General features: G+C 46.8%; 2 protein-coding genes across 3 annotated transcripts in view; one reads left to right on the top strand and one right to left on the bottom strand.

Annotated features, from left to right (window-relative positions):
- Window positions 1-2358, bottom strand: part of TIPRL (TOR signaling pathway regulator) — a 32650-nt gene extending 30292 nt beyond the window's left edge. Inside the window, exon 1 of the mRNA XM_073604999.1 lies at window positions 2210-2358. The gene's annotated coding sequence lies outside the window, so the exon portion shown is untranslated. The remainder of the gene's footprint in view (window positions 1-2209) is intronic.
- A 34-nt stretch (window positions 2359-2392) lies between these two features.
- CNEP1R1 (CTD nuclear envelope phosphatase 1 regulatory subunit 1) overlaps window positions 2393-17822 on the top strand; it is a 60542-nt gene continuing 45112 nt past the window's right edge. For both annotated transcript variants that reach the window (XM_073605000.1, XM_073605001.1), the window contains exons 1-2: window positions 2393-2542; window positions 9670-9741. In XM_073605000.1, coding sequence (XP_073461101.1) covers window positions 2518-2542; window positions 9670-9741 — 97 coding nt within the window. In that variant the 5' untranslated portion in view covers window positions 2393-2517. The remainder of the gene's footprint in view (window positions 2543-9669; window positions 9742-17822) is intronic.

Here is a 17822-nt window from a genome sequence, read left to right as displayed (position 1 = left end):
AGTGTACTCCCGTTTGGGGTGCCGGGTAGAGGAATGTCCCATGAATGGCAGGATATAGCTCTCTCTGACATCCTTGTTGGTGCTAGACTGCTTATAGAGCCCCGGAGTCCTTGACTACATGTAGTCCATGCTGAAGGCAACTGTTTCAGTATTTACTGTTTAGACACTGCTCTGTTCCTTAATGCTTATACTTGACAAAGTATATTTCTGTTTTGTATAATTGTTTTTTCTCAAAATAAAAATCTTTTGAAATAAAAACGGCAGTAACATTAGCTGTAGAATTTTTTTTAGCGAAACTATACTCCCACAAAAGCTTATGGCTCAAAAACGCTGATAAAATGCTGAATAGCCACGTTTTTAAAGCTGAAAAACTCCTCTTCAAACCTATTCTAGGCTTAGCTAGAGGTACAACTTCCCCATCAAGGTTTACAACCTCTTTAAAGTGGTTGTAAAGCCACTTTGTTCTCTTCATATAATCCCCAGTGTTATATTACATTATGTGCTCTGGTGTATAAGATTTATAAAAGAAAATAATAGAAAAAAAAAAATGCAATTTTATACCTTATTTTTAAAGCGCCTCTCGGTGCTCACGTGACTGCCCCCTGCTTTCCTCTCCCTATCTGAGAAGTACAGCGGGAGGGACTGAGAATCCCCAATGACATCAGCCAGGAGGAGAGCGGTCAAGTGAGCGCCGAAAGGCACTCTGAAATAAAGTATAAAACCGCTTTTTTTTTTTTAAATTTTTTTTATAAAAAGCACACACACACTGAGGCATATAATGTTATTGAACACTGGGGATTGCATTAAAATAACCAAGTTAGTCTAGCAGCAGGAGAGGAGGGACAGTCACTGACACTACCTGACATGGGAGGGGACAGAGAGAATGATGGAGGCACGTGAACTGACCACAGACTCATGGATCAGCAGCCACGATAAACATGGTCAGTTTACAGAGGGGAGGGCAGCAGCTGGCAGCATCAGTCAGGTATTTTAGATGACAGCACATGCACTGTGCAGTTATTCACGCAAAGAGCAGGAACCATTTTTTTTTTTTTACAGTAACAACAAGTGTATATTTAACTAAAATGTTGTGCTTGGTAAACCATTGTGCTAATACTGTGTGACAAAAAACTAGCACTATTTGATACTCCAGGGTGTTGGCTTTCAGAACATTTATAATGTATAATTTTAAGGTTTAGGCCTAAAATGATATTTTAAACATGCAAAAAAAAAAAAAAACCCACAAACAAACATGGCTGTGGCAGTGACTGTGTTGTACAGACATGTGAGCATGGTGATAATACAGACTTCTGTTCTGAGGGGGTCTTTGTGGCTAGGTGCACAGATGGGGGGGGGGGGCTGGCCTGGGGTGCACAGATGGGGGGGGCCCTGGCCTGGGGTGCACAGATGGGGGGGGGCTGGCCTGGGGTGCACAGATGGGGGGGGGGCTGGCCTGGGGTGCACAGATGGGGGGCCCCTGGCCTGGGGTGCACAGATGGGGGGGCCCCTGGCCTGGGGTGCACAGATGGGGGGGCCCCTGGCCTGGGGTGCACAGATGGGGGGGGCCCCTGGCCTGGGGTGCACAGATGGGGGGGCCCCTGGCCTGGGGTGCACAGATGGGGGGGGCCCCTGGCCTGGGGTGCACAGATGGGGGGGGGCCCTGGCCTGGGGTGCACAGATGGGGGGGGGCCCTGGCCTGGGGTGCACAGATGGGGGGGGGCCCTGGCCTGGGGTGCACAGATGGGGGGGGGCCCTGGCCTGGGGTGCACAGATGGGGGGGGGCCCTGGCCTGGGGTGCACAGATGGGGGGGGGCCCTGGCCTGGGGTGCACAGATGGGGGGGGGCCCTGGCCTGGGGTGCACAGATGGGGGGGGGGCCCTGGCCTGGGGTGCACAGATGGGGGGGGGCCCTGGCCTGGGGTGCACAGATGGGGGGGGCCCTGGCCTGGGGTGCACAGATGGGGGGGGCCCTGGCCTGGGGTGCACAGAACTGGGCTCTGAATCACACCCACATATTGAAACACGGGGGGGGTGAGTTCAAGCCACCCCCCAGCTGTATACCCCGAGATGTACCTTCTAGCACAGCAATAACCAACTACAACCAATACAAGTCCTTCCTATCTATAGTTCCCCACATTGCCCGCCAACACAAGCCCTTCTATGCCCTTTTGTCTACCTCAAGGCCTGCACAACCCCAGCACCATACTCACCAAGCAAGGCGCCGTCCTCCTGTCCTGAAACATTATCCACGCCAGACGAAAACCAGCCAAACGCTGAGCTGCGTCGGATGATTGGCTCCTACCTGCTCCAATCACAGCGCTGACATGATTCCCGCCCCTCGAGCGTCGTCATCTACTACGACTGAATGAAGGGGTCAGATCAGGGGTGGGCTGGGTATTGGCAGCGAATCAGAGTGCGCGGACTTACGTTGTCTGCCAATCGTAGCCGGTGTTACATAGGAACGTGTGGAGGTAGAAGCTGAGCAGGAAGTAAGGTGAAGTAAACAGAGCAGGTAGAGATGAACTCTCTGGAGCAGGCTGAAGGTGCGCTATAAGGGAAGGGAAGGGAAGGGAAGGGGATGTTATTATGTCTGCGGGTATAGTCTGTGTTACAATATGATAGTTGTATGGGTGAACATTGTGTAGTGTGTTCTCAATAGTCCAGACTTCCCATTGACTCTGACCTCACGTGTGTGCGCTGAGTATGTGCTCATGGTCACACTTCTCTTCTTTTACATGCAGCACTTGTTTTTGCTTCTCTTATTTGTTTTTTTTGGTTTGGCTTGATAAGCTTGTATTGTGAGGAGAGCACACATCATTCTTGGTTAGCCAAATATTATTATATTTAAAAAATAATAGAAATCAACAGAACTTTACCCATAACAACTTGATAAAAAGTGTCCCTTAGCAGGGAATATATATTCCACATTAATAATTATGCTACCAAAATTAGTGTGTTCTGTAAATTGCCTCCAGCATTGTTATTGCTTCTTGCTGGAGGCTGCCATTTTACTGAAGCCCAGAGCCCCATGAGCAGCTGTAAATCATAAAGTGGAACTAAACCCTTTGATTTAATGGTTTAAAAAAACCAGTTCCATTCCTGGCATGCTGGGATTGTTAACTATCACATTTACTTGTGTCCTCAACTAAACTGTCAAGACCATCAAATAGCTGGTGTCATAACTGATTACATGTGCAGCACCATGGCTGTTGCAGATCAAACAGAAACAACTTCCTTAGCTGTAAAAGGATAGGAGGGTTTAATTCCGCTTTAAATTGGATGTAAACCTGAAAAATACTTTTTAGTATAGACTTCTACCTGGTACAGTAGAGGATGTCAAGTCATCTGTGCCCAGTCTTGCCATGAAAGAGGAAGTAAACCCATTAAGGTTTACTTCCTCTTTGTTTCCCTGCAAAGGTAAAGCACAATGGGCTACTATGCATCACATTTTAGCCCATTATGTGTCACTTACCTGACACAGGAGCCTGCAATGTCACCGCTGTCCCCTCTGCTATGGAGCATCCATCTTCTTTCCGGGTATCGTGGCTCCGGCGCTGTGATTGGCCAGAGCTGCGATGATGTCACTCCCGTGCATGCGCACGGGAGCCGCCACTAACGGCATATCGCCGTTAACAGCGGGATGCTCAGTGCGCCTGCGCGCCGCTGTCTACAGCACATGCACCGTAGACAGCGGTGCCTGCCTTTTTGCACATATCTCCTACACCATGTAGGTTTAGGAGATAATTTTTGGACCTACAGGTAAGCCTTAATCTAGGCTTACCTGTAGGTCAAAGTGGTTTGTAAGGGTTTACAACCACTTGAAGAGTTCATCAAGCTCTGAGCAATCCTCTTCACTTTTCTTTAGTGAGATACAAAATGACACAGATACATTTTGCCGCATCTCCCACTGCTGTGCCTGACATCTGATTTCTTTATCTTGTGAACAAGCAGAGTGTGTGTTAAGATTCCAGCTTCATATCCCTCCTCCTTTCTTCTCCAGTTCTCCCAGGATTGGCTGCTCCACACCTCCAGCATGATTGGGCATGCTAAAGTCATGTGGTGCTTTTCCTGAGTTTTGACTGGATGTTACTCAAAACTCAGGAGTAGGAGAGTGTAGACGTGGGCTGGGAGTCTTGTGACATCACAACTCTGCCCACCAAGCTTCGGCAAAGAGACCCACCCACCGATTCCAGAGTTTTGTGGGGCTCCTACTGCTGAAGGGGGTGACATTTGCAAGGTAGGGATACATGCAGGAGGCTTTCATGTGTATGTATGTGTGTGTGTATGTATGTGTATGTATGTGTGTATATATATATATATATATATATATATATATATATATATATATATATATATATATATATATATATATATATATATATATATATATATATATAGAGAGAGAGATTTATATATATATATCTATATATCTGTCTACATGAATAATGTGCCATTAGTTTATACTGGGTGAGTGGTGGATTACATCCACTTTAACTACTTCAATACAGGGCACTTATACACCTTCCTATTTTCCAGACCAATTTTCATCTTTCCGCGCTCTCACATTTTGAATGACAATTGCGCAGTCATGCAAAAAGCTTTTCTTTGTTACAAACCTTTGTGAATAAGTAAGTTTTCTCCTTCACTTATGGGTACTGATTGGCTTTAATGAGGTGGCACGGATGTGGTAGCACTTATATGCAGCACTGATAGGTGGCACTGATATACAGCACTGATGGGCACTGATCAGAGGCGCTGGCAGGCATCCCTGGTGGGCTCTAGTGGGCGTCATGGGTGGTCATCCCTGGTGGGCATCCTCGGAAGGGGGGGGCTGCACTGATAATTAGTGCAGATGCCCCCCCCCCCCCGTCAGGAGTGCAGCCAATACACAGCTTTTCCTGTTTACACTGTGATCAGCTGTGATTGGACACAGCTGATCACGTAGTAAAGAGCCGCTGTCAGAGGCTCTTTAATATTATTATTATTATTATTATTATTATTATACAGGTTTTATACAGCACCAACAGTTTTCACAGCGCTTAACAAAATAAAGGCAGACATTACAGTTACATTACAATTTGGTACAAGAGGAGTCAGAGGGCCCTGCTCATTAGAGCTTACAATCTAAAAAGGAAGGGTCAATTGATGCAAAAGGTAATAGCTGTTGAGGAAGTAAAACAGTGTTAGAAGCAGGATAGGCTTCTTTTAAAGAGAAGGGTTTTCAGGGATCATCTAAAGATGGATAGATTAGGAGAAAGATTGGGGTAGGGAGTTCCAAAGGATGGGAGAAGCTCTGGAGAAATCCTGGAGGCGAGCAGGGGAGGAGGTGACAAGGGAGCTAGAGAGCCGAAGGTCTTGGGAGGACCGAAGGGAGCAGCTTGGTTGGTATTTTGGGACTAGGTTAGTGATGTAGCTGGGGGCAGAGTTATGGCTGGCTTTTTAAATTATTGTTAGTACTTTGAATTTTATTTGTTGGGTGAGTGGAAGCCAGTGGAGGGATTGGCAGAGAGGGGTGGAGGACACTGAATGGTTGGTAAGGTGGATGAGTCTTGCAGCGGCATTCATTATGAACTGAAGGGAGGATAGTCTATGTAAGGGTAATCCAGTGAGGAGGCAGTTGCAGTAGTCGAGGCGAGAGATAACCAGGGAGTGAATTAGAAGCTTGGTAGTGTCATTAGTTAAAAAGGGGCGTATTCTGGAAATGTTGCGGAGGCATGATTTTGACAGGGATTGTATGTGGGCCTGAAAGGACAGTTCAGAGTCTAAGGTTACCCCTAGCACCCTGGCATGTGGGGATGGACTGATAGATATGCCATTGATCTTGACAGAGAAGTCAGGGAAAGGGGCACGTGGGGGAGGAAATATTAAGAGCTCAGTTTTAGATAGATTCAGTTTGAGGAAGTGGTTTGACATCCAGGCTGATATGTCTGTTAGTAAATCAGTGATGTGTGAGGAGATTGATGGGGTGAGCTGAGGGGCAGAGAGATAGATTTGGGTGTCATCAGCATATAAATGGTAGTGGAAGCTATGGGGGGCTGACCCAGGGAGGACGTGTAGATCAAGAACAGCAGAGGTCCAAGGACAGAACCTTGGGGGACCCCAACGGTAAGAGGAGTTGGAGAGGAGGAAGTAGAGTTGTAAGTGACACTGAAGGTGCGATTAGATAGGTAAGATTCGGAGAGTGCAGCCATGGAGACCAAGCAACTATATCAAAGGCAGCGGAAAGGTCCAAGAGTAGAATAATGTTGACTGTTAGTTTTAGCTGTTAGTAAGTCGTTTGTGAGTTTTAGGAGGGCAGTTTCTGTGGAGTGCTGTGGGCGAAATACAGACTGAAGAATCAAGAAGGTTATTCTTAATGAGGTGGTCACTCAGTCAGTTGTAGACTAAACGTTCAAGGAGTTTGGAGGCAAAAGGGAGTATAGAGATGGGTCTTAGGTTATTAAGATGTGTGGGGTCTATTGAGGCCTTTTTTGGTATGGGAGTGACTAGCGCATGTTTTAGAGGGTTGGGGAAGATGCCAGTAGAGAGTGAGAGGTTGAAGATATGAGTTAGAGTGTAGGATAGAGTCAGATGGTGACCGTAGTATTTGAGAAGGAACAGGGTCCAGGGGGAAGGAGGTTAGGTGGGCGTTAGAAAAAAGTTTAGTGACTTCCTCTATAGCAGTGGTTCTCAACCTGGGGGTCGAATGAAGATTTGCCAGGGGTCACCAAATCCTGGGCTGTTCCTGAATCCCGCACCATTCCCCCAACCTTCTCACGGCCGCCCAGCAGGGCTGTCCCTGGAGCCTGTGGCCGCCCAGCTTGGCTGTTCCTGGAGCCCACGGCCGCCCACTCAGCCTCCTCACAGCCGCCCTTTCAGTTCACGGCACAGCTGGGGGGCAGAGACTAGAGGTCAGCTGACTAGTGAGGAATGTGAAGTGGGGGGGGCTTGAGGAGACTATCTCCTGATTTCATCATAGGTGTCACTGCTGCAAGACACCACAAAGTCGGAGACACAGTGAAGCCGGAGACACAGTGAGTAACACTACCTGCGATTATAGTTGCCATTAAAAGTCCCCACTACAGTTCTCAGATCAGCAGATGACCTTCATCAAGAGCACCTAAGTTGGCTGATCAGACCTCCCCCCAGCACTGCCACTGATCCCACCCACCACCAGCAATGCCACTTATCCCACCCCCACTGCCACTCATCCCATTCCCCCCACCAAGGAGTAAGAGAAGGCATAAAATTAGAGAATACATGGAAGGGAAAGGAAAAGGGGGGGGGGGGGAACAAAGAAAAAGGGAGAGAAAGAACAAGACAGACACCTAGAGAGAGGGATGGTGAAAAAAACACGAGAAATTAGGATTGAGAGAGAGATAAAAGGGAAAGAAAGGAGAACAAAGAGAAAGAGTGGTACATCCTAAAATGTACCATAAGGGGTTTTAATACTGTACGAGATTTTACTGTTAGGGGTCCCCACAACTTGGGAAATGTTATCAAGGGGTCACGGCACTAGAGGGGTTGAGAACCACTGCTCTATTGTAGCTGGGTTAAAAGAGGGAAGTATTGATTGTGCAGGAGGACAAGGAGTGTAAAGTGAGGGAGATATCTGTAGAGCGGAGATCTCAAGACGAATTGTCTCAATCTTATTTTTGAAGTGATTAGCAATCTCTTGGACAGTGAGTAGGTTAGTGAGTAAGTTAGTGGGTGGAGGTAATGGAGGACGAAGTAGAGTGGTAAAGGTAGAAAAGAGTTGACCTAGATCGGAGATGCGGCGTGTCAGACTGACACCGCACCACCGATCTCCGCGCTGCAACATGTTGCTAAAGGTGAACGTAGCCTTTAAAGCGTTTTTTACCACAACACTTCATATTTCTGATATGTGCCTGCTGTACCATGTACTTGCATGAGAAAGTATCCTGTTCTCTTTGTATTGCTTCCTTTATGTGAAATCCCTGGTGATCCTGCCAGTCCCTTTTGCTTCCCTATTAAAAACTGACCACACCAATTAGGAGAGCACACCCGTGGTCCGTTCTCTAGCTATGCTGGAAACTCAGTGTCCGCTCCTCCAACAATCAGACTTGTCCTGACATGCCCCCCCTGCTGCACAGCCATTCACTGGCAAGCTTAGTGTGCTTATGCAGCTGAGAACAGAGGGAATGTGATCACTTAAAAATGAAAGGCAAAACATTTTTGTATAGATATTATTATATATTATACATTATAAATACCGTATATACTCGCGTATAAGCTGAGTTTTTCAGCACATTTTTTTTGTGCTGAAAATGCCCGCCTCGGCTTATACTTGAGTCAAGCACTTTTCTGCAGCAGAGAATTACATTTTCCGAACCGACTTTGGGGCCCCGTATCTCGGGGTCACTTTGTGCTAGGAACCCCAAAGGGGCCCCAAAGTCGGTTCGGAAAATGTCATTCTCTGCTGCAGAAAAGTGCTTGACATTTTCCGAACCGACTTTGGGGCCCCGTATCTTGGGGCCACTTGGTGCTAGCTTTGGATATGTTGTAGTGCTAGTTCCACTGGGTTTGCACACCAAATTTGGGGTTCCTAGCACCAAGTGGCCCCAAGATACGGGGCCCCAAAGTCAACTGTGTCCATCTGCAGCAATGTCATTTCGGGACCCTTTGGGTCCAGAGACCCCAAATTTTGGCTGCAGCTAGGGGGCATCTAGGAACCCTTAACTACCGAGTTTGAAGCTTGGGGGGACCTATGGCTGCAAATGGGCACAGTGAGGCATGCAAATGGGCACAGTGAGGCTGCAAATGGGCACTGTTGACCCTCTTTTCCACTTACAGTAGCTGCGCATTTCTCACCCTAGGCTTATACTCGAGTCAATAAGTTTTCACAGTTTTTTGTGGTAAAATTAAGTGCCTTGGCTTATATTCGGGTCGGCTTATACTCGAGTATATTTTAAACTGAATGGGTTGTTTTACAAGGTGATCGTTTTACAATCACTTGAATACCACTTTAGCACATTCCTGCCCAGCCTGTAGCAAAATTATGGGACTTTTGTCGATCCAGGTGGCCAACATATGATGTCCTCCCAGATCGCTCCTCGCGCTGCGACGCAATCTGTCGCCAGCTGTGTCCATCGGACACAGTCGATGACTGATCAGTGTACCAGCCCACAGCCGGTACTATGTGACCGCTTTGACCAATCACAGCAGATCACATGACAATTGTAAACCATAGATGGCTTCCTTTTAATAGCATCCATTGATTCAGCCAGGCCACAGCCCAAGACGTCACATCCTCTTCTTTGGCGAGCACCCCTGTTGTCTTCTGGGACCTGTGTGTGTCCCAGAAGACAAGCTGGTCGTTCATAATGCGCATTCGAAAGCTGACAGTGAAGCCGCAGAGCTCCACTGCCGGTTTCCCTTAGTTGGAATGGCGGCGCCTGCACCCGATCCAATGGACGGATCGGCCTCGGGGGCCGACATCGCGGGCTCCCTGGACAGGTAAGTGTCCTTTTTAAAAGTCAGTAGCTACAGTGTTTGTAGCTGCTGACTTTTAAAAAAAAATACAATTTTTGCGGCTGGAACACCGCTTTAAACAGACTTAAAATTTATCAACCATTTTTTTTTTTTTTCATTTGTTCCTTACCATTTGTGTAACATAACAGATTGTAAGCTTCCCTGTTTAAGTGCTTACTATAATATTTATTTTTTTTAGATCTGAAAGCTTTTGAGAGAAGACTTACTGAATATGTTTCATGTTTACAGCCAGCAACTGGACGCTGGAGAAGTAAGCTGCTTTATTTTCAATGTTTATTTTTAACCACTTGTCTACAGGGGCAATTTTAAAAAAAAAATTCCCCACACACATTAAAATCTGCATAATTTGCTAGAAATTACTTTAAACCCCCAAACAATCATATATTTTCTGGAAGCATAGACCTTAGAGAATAAAATAGTGGCAGTTGCAAATTTTTATATTGCACAATATTTGCGCAACTATTTATTAAACACATATTTTCAGATCAGACTTTTGCTGACACGCCCCCTCTGCACAGCTATTCTTTGGGAAATTCAGTGTGCTGTGGTTTCTCCTCCCCAGCTCCCTGTTTATCAGCTTCATAAGGAGCTTAGAGGATATGTGATAGTTTTATAAAACAGGGAAAAATATATATCTATTGTGTGTGTGTGTGTGTGTGTGTGTGTGTATATGTATGTATGTATAATATATATTGTGTATAGTGCCTTGAAAAAGTATTTATACCCCTTGAAATTTTCCATATTTTGCCATGTTACAACCAAAAACATGAATGTATTTTATTGGGATTTTATGTGATAGACCAACACAAAGTGGCACATAATTGTGAAGTGGAAGAAAAATGAGAAATGGTTTTCAAATTTGTTTACAAATAAATATCTCAAAAGTGGTATGCATTTGTATTCAGCCCCCTTTGCTCTGATCCTACAAACTAAAATCTAGTGGAACCAATTGCCTTCAGAAGTCATCTAATCAGTAAATATAGTCCACCTGTGTGTAATTTAATCTCAGTATTAACACAGCTGTTCTGTGAAGCCCTCAGAGGTTTGTTAGAGAACCTTAGTGAAAAAAACAGCATCATGGAGGCCAAGGGACACACCAGACAGGTCAGGGATAAAGTTGTGGAGAAGTTTAAAGCAGGCTTAGGTTCTAAAAAATATCCCAAGCTTTGAACATGTCACAGAGCACTGTTCAATCCATCATCCGAAAATGGAAAGAGTATGGCACAGTTTCAAATCTATCAAGACATGGCCATCCACCTAAACTGACAGGCCGGGCAAGGAGAGCATTGATCAGAGAAGCAGCTAAGAGGCCCATGGTAACTCTGGAGGAGTTGCAGAGATCCACAGCTCACGTGGGAGGATCTGTCCACAGCACAACTATTAGTTGTGCACTCCACAAATCTGGCCTTTATGGAAGAGTGGCAAGAAGAAAGGCATTGTTTAAATTCCCTATTGTAGCTTGCGAGAAGCCATGTGGGAGACACAGCAAACATGTGGAAGAAGGTGCTCTGGTTAGATAAGACCAAAATTGAACTTTCTGGACTAATAGCAAAACACTATGTGTGGAGGAAAAATAACACTGCACATTACCCTGAACACACCATCCCCACCGTGAAACATGGTGGTGGCAGCATCATGTTTTGGGGATGCTTTTCTTCAGCAGGGACAGGGAAGCTGGTCAGAGTTGATGTGAAGCTGGATGGAGCCAAATACAGGGCAATCATATAAGAAAACCTATTAGAGTCTGCAAAAGACTTGAGACTGGGGCGGAGGTTCACCTTCCAGCAGCACAACGACCCTAAACACACAGCTAGAGCTACAATGGAATAGTTTAGATGAACACATATTTATGTGTTAGAATGGCCCAGTCAAAGTCCAGACCTAAATCCAATTAAGAATCTGTGGCAAGATTTGAACTTTTTTGCAAAGAAGAATGGGCAAAAATTTCACTCTAGATGTGCAAAGCTGGTAGAGACATACCCACAAAGACTTGCAGCTGTATTTAAAACGGAAGGTGGTTCTACAAAGTATTGACTCAGGGGGGCTGAATACAAATGAATGCCACACTTTGCAGATATTTATTTATAAAAAAAAAATTGAAAAGGTTTTTTCCTTCTAATTCACAATTATGTGCCACTTTGTGTTGGTCTATCACATAAAATACATTTACGTTTTTGGTTGTAACATGACAAAATGTGGAAAAAAAAATTATAAATATGCAGTCCAGTCCAGCAAAGGGACACAGGCAGCACAGCCCATTCAGCAGCATTGTTATTTTGTTAACAACCAGAAAACTTGTTTTCTTGTTCATACATCACGGGACACAGAGGCTTGGTAATTACTTAGTGGGTTAGATAGTACCCTCAGGTGATTGGACACTGGTAACCCTAATTACAAGGTGAGTTCCTCCCCTATATAACCCCTCCCATATGGAGAGTACCTCAGTTTTTTCGCCAGTGTCTAAGGTGGTTGGTCACATTGAAGATGCGCTAAGAAGAAAGCTGTTTGATAGTCTCTGCGAGGACCTAGGAGCTATACAACCAGATCCATACCTCGGGCCAATACTAAAAGGCCTAAGATGGATGGTACCCGGGCCTCGTGTTAAGAAACAAGGTTTTGCCTGTAATGTCTCTCCTTGGAGGTCTGGGATCTAGGCTTTGGTGTACTAATATAACAGTGGCATGAAAAGTTTCTGGCAGAGTCTTCTACGGGTCCGGGGAAGAGTATCCTGTGAGTAGGAATCCAGAACCCTGAAGGTTGGCACCGTGATGGGTGAAGGCTGGAATCCGTCTGTTCGCAGCAGTTCCTGCGTCGGGGATAAGGTAAGTAAAGACAATCCTAAAGTTTACACATTATGGATTATCTTCTGTGAGTAGTTTTGTATCTTACCTGGTTTCCGCCACTAGAGGGAGAAAGAGACATACCTGGTGTATACTTATATGCCTTCCAGGATACACGCTCAGTGAATCTGGTCTGTGAAGCCGCTCTGCCACATAAACTAAAAAGGGGGGGGGGATCCCAAGCAGTCCGGGGGTTCCACGCAGTCCTCAGTGGGTCTCCTTTCTCCCCCCTTGCCCCGGCCGCCGCCATGATGGTCTGGCGCGCTTTTACGGCAGGGTCGGCGGGAAAGGAGGGGGGGCGTGGTTGCGGCGGGTGCCAGTGCGCAGGCGCAAGGCGGACGTTTTTTAAAAAGCCCAAGGCACCAGAGCTCCAGTAAGCAGAGGGACACAGCTGTGGGCAGTAAGCATCTCAGTGGATCGGATCCTGGCAAACCTAAGACACCTACTCTGCATCAGGTTGTGCAGTTTGTAGCTAATGTTTATATTGTAAGACTATAGCACAACAGTGATTGCATTTTACACTAGTACCTCTGCTTTGCAGCTTAGGACTATGTCTCCTCGTAAGAGGGCTGCAGGGTGAGGTAAAAGAGGCACCAGAAAATCACCGCCTACATCTAGGCGTTCTGGACATGCCTGCAGGATACGATCCCCCCTGCAAGACTGGAGGCAGCCTCACAGGATGAGTCTGTACCCCTGTCAGGTTTTGCAGCCTCCTCCAATGTGTCAGTCCCTGTTTATGTCACAGAAGACGCTTTGAAGGTTGCCTGTTTAGAAGGAAGGATTACTACCTTTGTCACAGCTTCCTTAAAAAATAGCAGAAAAAGGGGTAGATCACCTCCCTCTGCTTTGGGTTCCCTATTGGATGAGCATTCTGATAATGAAGAAATATCCCTATCTGAGGATAGGGATCAGGTGCAGTCGGGGGAAGAGGAGAATCTCTCTTTTACCTCCCAGGCCCTCAAAGCGCAGGTGCAATACTAAACTGAATTGGTGCATTCCGCATACAGATTGCCCTCTGCTGAGGCTACCATTTTCCTTGTTTCCTCCCTGGGGTCCTGGAAATCCCCACAGGCTGCGTACACCTTCCCACTCATCCTTTACTGGATGAATTGTTGTATGAGGACTGGGGTCACCCAGATAAACTATTTTCTCGAATCGTCTTCCAGGGCAGCATCCGGGAGATAGGCTCCTTCTCCCTGAAACAGGAAACACATTAGTCCACCATTATATATTTCACAGTCTTACCTGCGTGCCCCAGTTTGTGTTTCCTCCGGACCCACAGGAGATGCAAAAGAAACGTTTGTTATTTTACCTCTGTCTCTTTGCTAGTTGCAGGAGACCCCCTGCTAGCATCCCATCCAGCCCAGGGGGCCTTGGGAGGGCGAGCAGGAGCAGCATATTTGAGCAAATAAAGGCAGAGAGAGCAATGGTGATACAAATAGCACCGCACTGGCCCCAAAGGGCATGGTTCAGCCACTTGAAGAACCTCAGCATCCAACCTCAACTGACACTGACGGACTAGACAGATCTCCTATCACAGGGCCCAGTCAACCACCCGAACCACAGAATCCTGAAGCTTTCGGCTTGGTTAATGAAAGGGTAAGACTTCAGAACAAAGGACTGTCAGACAGGGTGATCAATACCATCCTAGACAGCAGGAAGCCTGTGGCTAGGGCAATCTACGAGAAAGTGAGGAAAAAGTTTGTCTCCTGGAACAGAAACAAACCGATTTCCAACAGAGGAATAATCCCAACAATTCTGGATTTCCTACAAGATACAGCAGACAAAAATATCTCCCCAGGCACGCTGAAGGTACAAGTAGCAGCACTCTCCTCCTTCATGGACACCAGACTAGCAGAGGACCTGCTGATAAAGCGATTCCTAATGTCGCTTAAAAGAGCTAGACCAGCCAAAATGAATAGAACTCCCACTTAGGACATTTCCACAGTGCTTAAAGGATTTCTTTCCCCTCCATTTGAACTGATGGAAGATAGCTCAGACAAAAACCTCCCTCTAAAGACTGAACTTCTTATGGCCCTAGTATCAGCCAGAAGAGTGAGCGAAATCCCAGCCCTGTCTATAATGGAACCATACTGCCTAATATATTTATGCCTCGTACACACGAGTGGACTTTACGGCAGACTTTGTCCTGCGGACTTTTCAACGGACTTTCCGAATGAATGGACTTGCCTATACACGATCAACCAAAGTCCAACGGATTCGTACGTGATGACGTACGACCGGACTAAAACAAGGAAGTTCATAGCCAGTAGCCAATAGCTGCCCTAACGTCGGTTTTTGTCCATCGGACTAGCATACAGACGAGCTGACTTTTCCACCGGACTCGAGTCCGTCAAAGATTTGAAACATGTTTCATTTCTAGGTCCGTCGAACTTTTGGGGAAAAAAGTCCGCTGGAGCCCACACACAATCGAATTGTCCGACGGACTCAGGTGCGCCAAACTAAGTATGCCGTAAAGTCCGGTCATGTGTACGCGGCATTAGACAAAATAATTCTCTCTCCAGACCTGGCCTTTCTACCCAATGTCTCTTCAATGTTCCATAGAACCCAAAATATCATCGTACCTTCGCTTCCAAAAACTATGGATAGCAAATAAGAGACACTTACAACAAACTTGATGTAAGAAACACACTCATAACAACATACTTTGAAAGAACGAAGGATTGGCGAAGAACGACCTCCCTTTTTGTCCTTTACGCGGGAGTCAACAAAGGGAAACAGGCATCCAAGAATACCATCAGCAGATGGATAAGAATGGCCATACAGATGACCTATGAGGCACAAAACCTCATTCCACCAGGCGGGATCAGAGCACACACAACCAGAGCCTGGGCAACCTTGGTCGCAGAGAAAGCAGGGGCGACTCTGGAGCAGATCTGCAGGGCAGCGACATGGTCGAGCTTCAGTACCTTCGCAGGCACTACCGTATAGACCAGCTGTCTGACCAAGACCAGGCATTTGTTTGCAAGGTGCTCCAGTCTCTATCCCCACCCTAGTAAGTATTGCTTGATACATCCTCTCGGATGCTGCCCTGGAAGACGGTTCGAGAAAATAGAGTTGGGTACCTGGTAACTTTTTCTAAGAAGTCTTCCAGGGCAGCACTAGTTCCCACCCTTGAAACGACAAATACCAGGTACAACTGGGGAGCTTTTAAACTTACTGAGATTTCCTTCGGTGCTTTAATACAACTGAGGGACCCAGGTAAGACTGTGAAATTTATAATGGTGGACTAATGTGTTTCCTGTTTCAGGGAGGAGGAGCCTATCTCTCGGATGCTGCCCTGGAAGACTTCTTAGAAAAAGTGTTACCAGGTACCTAACTCTATTTTCCCTTATCGTCTTTCAGGACAGCACTTGAGAGAGTGACTCCTCCCCTTGCCAACAGGAAACGCCTCTTCCACCAAACTTTAAAAGGAGGCTCCTTTCCACACATTGTCAGTTTTTGTGTTTCCTCCGGAGGGAACACTTCGTGGGGAAGTCGGGGCTCTCAGGTGCTGTCCTGGGAGCTCAGGTTTCCTGGTTTTTTTCATCAAACACTTTTTACCTCATGAGAGCTGTTCCTCCCATTCCACAGCTGAGGTGAAGTGCTGCTGGCTGGGCTCCCTCTCCCTCTTCATATGGGCTCAGGGTGAGTCCGACTGTCGTGGGCATCGCTCCTAGGCGGCGGCAAGACAGGCGGTGGCCGTTTATTATATTTTTTTCTCAGGTCCACCGCCTGTTGCTCATTGCACCGCCGCCATATTGGGGATGGCAGCGGGGCTCCATCCGCCGGAAGTGAGGCATCCGGAGGGGGCGGCGCCCACGGAACAGGCGTGCGGCGTCATTTCCGCCGGAAATCGCAGAGGGAAAGGGGAGGAACGGGGCTGGTGCTTATTTAGCGGTTCTGGTCCGGCGCACTGGCGCTATTGGAGTCCGGAACCGGCGTTTAGCCACACAAACACAGCAAGCGCTCCTCGATGGAATCGATGGCGGCAGCGAGTGGGACAGGCACAGGCACCAGCAAGGCCCAGGTAAGGTGCAGTTGTATACTGTCTTCCCTGTACTGTGGGGTCTCTCTCTCTCTCTATCCCCCCCCCCCCCCCGGTGGCAGGGGCCTGTCTGGGCACATAAAGCAGTTAGCTCTTACTGTGCACCTGTGGTGAGCATCCTTGGGTATAGGACAGGTTGTCTCACTGGGATGGTTTCTTCTTTTGTCTCATGGCAGGCCAAGAGCTCTGATCCAGTGGCAAAAAGAAAATGTCCTTCATGTAAATCCAAGCTACCTGAAGGATGGAAGAAGACGTTATGTCAAGCTTGTATTGATTTGCTAGTTAAAGAAGAAGCTTCTTCCGCTTGCAGCGACTTGATTGCATCAGTTAAAAAGGAACTTGATGCGACTATTCAATCATTTCGCTCTTCCCTAGCAAACCCATCCCTGAGTCAGCCTACTACCTCACAGTCCTCCCAAGGCTCACTTATAGTCCCGGTGATGGAGACTGAGGCATCTCCTACCCCAGAGGGACATTCCCCCTCTCAATCTGAGGATTCTGATGAGGGTGAGGAAGGAGAAAATTTACCTTCAAGATTTAAATTGTCTTTAGAACAGGTAGATGGCCTGTTAAAAGCAATCTATACCACACTGGGTCTGGAGGAGGAAAGAAAGGAGTTATCTCTGCATGATAAAATGTATGCAGGGCTTAGCGAGCACAAAAATCGCAATTTCCCAGTACACTCTGTTATTTCTGAAGCTATTAAGAAAGAGTGGGCAGAGCCAGAGAGAGAGCCTTTCTTTCCCAAAGCCTTAAAAAGGCGTTTCCCTTTTGATGAAGATCCAGCGGCGGTTTGGAACAAAAACCCCAAACTAGATGCCGCGTTTTCCCAGGTCTCGAGGTCTACAGATTTGGCATTCGAGGACATGGGGGTGTTGAGAGATCCCATGGATAAAAGGATGGACCAGCTACTAAAGAGGGCTTGGCAATCCATCATGGGAAATCTTAAACCTACTATGGCAACTACAGTGGTATCCAGAAATATGGAGTTCTGGTTAGAGCAACTTAAGGCCCATATCTCAGCAGACTCACCAAAACAAGAAATTTGGATTAATTTTCAACTCTGTCTGCCGCTGTCGCATTTATATCGGATGCTTCAGCGGAATCAATTAAAATGACAGCTAGATCTGCTGCCCTAGCTAACTCAGCCAGAAGGGCTCTGTGGTTGAAAACTTGGCCGGGGGACGCGGCATCCAAAAACAAGCTGTGTGGGATACCGTTCCTGGGTGACTTGCTTTTTGGACCTGATTTAGATGCGGTTCTAGATAGAACTGCTGATAAAAAGAAGTCTTTTCCCATCAAAAAGAAAAAGCAGCCAGTTAAACGGTTTTTTCGTTCCCAAAGGGCTCAAGAACAAACCAAACCCCAGGAGAAAAGAAAAAATTGGGCATCGCAGAAGGGTAAAGGCAAAGGAAATGTCCTTTTCCATCCTCCTGCAGCCTC

This window comes from Aquarana catesbeiana, linkage group LG11, assembly GCF_042186555.1.
Source record: "Aquarana catesbeiana isolate 2022-GZ linkage group LG11, ASM4218655v1, whole genome shotgun sequence".
NCBI lineage: Eukaryota > Metazoa > Chordata > Amphibia > Anura > Ranidae > Aquarana > Aquarana catesbeiana.
This window is presented reverse-complemented; position numbering and strand designations above follow the sequence as displayed.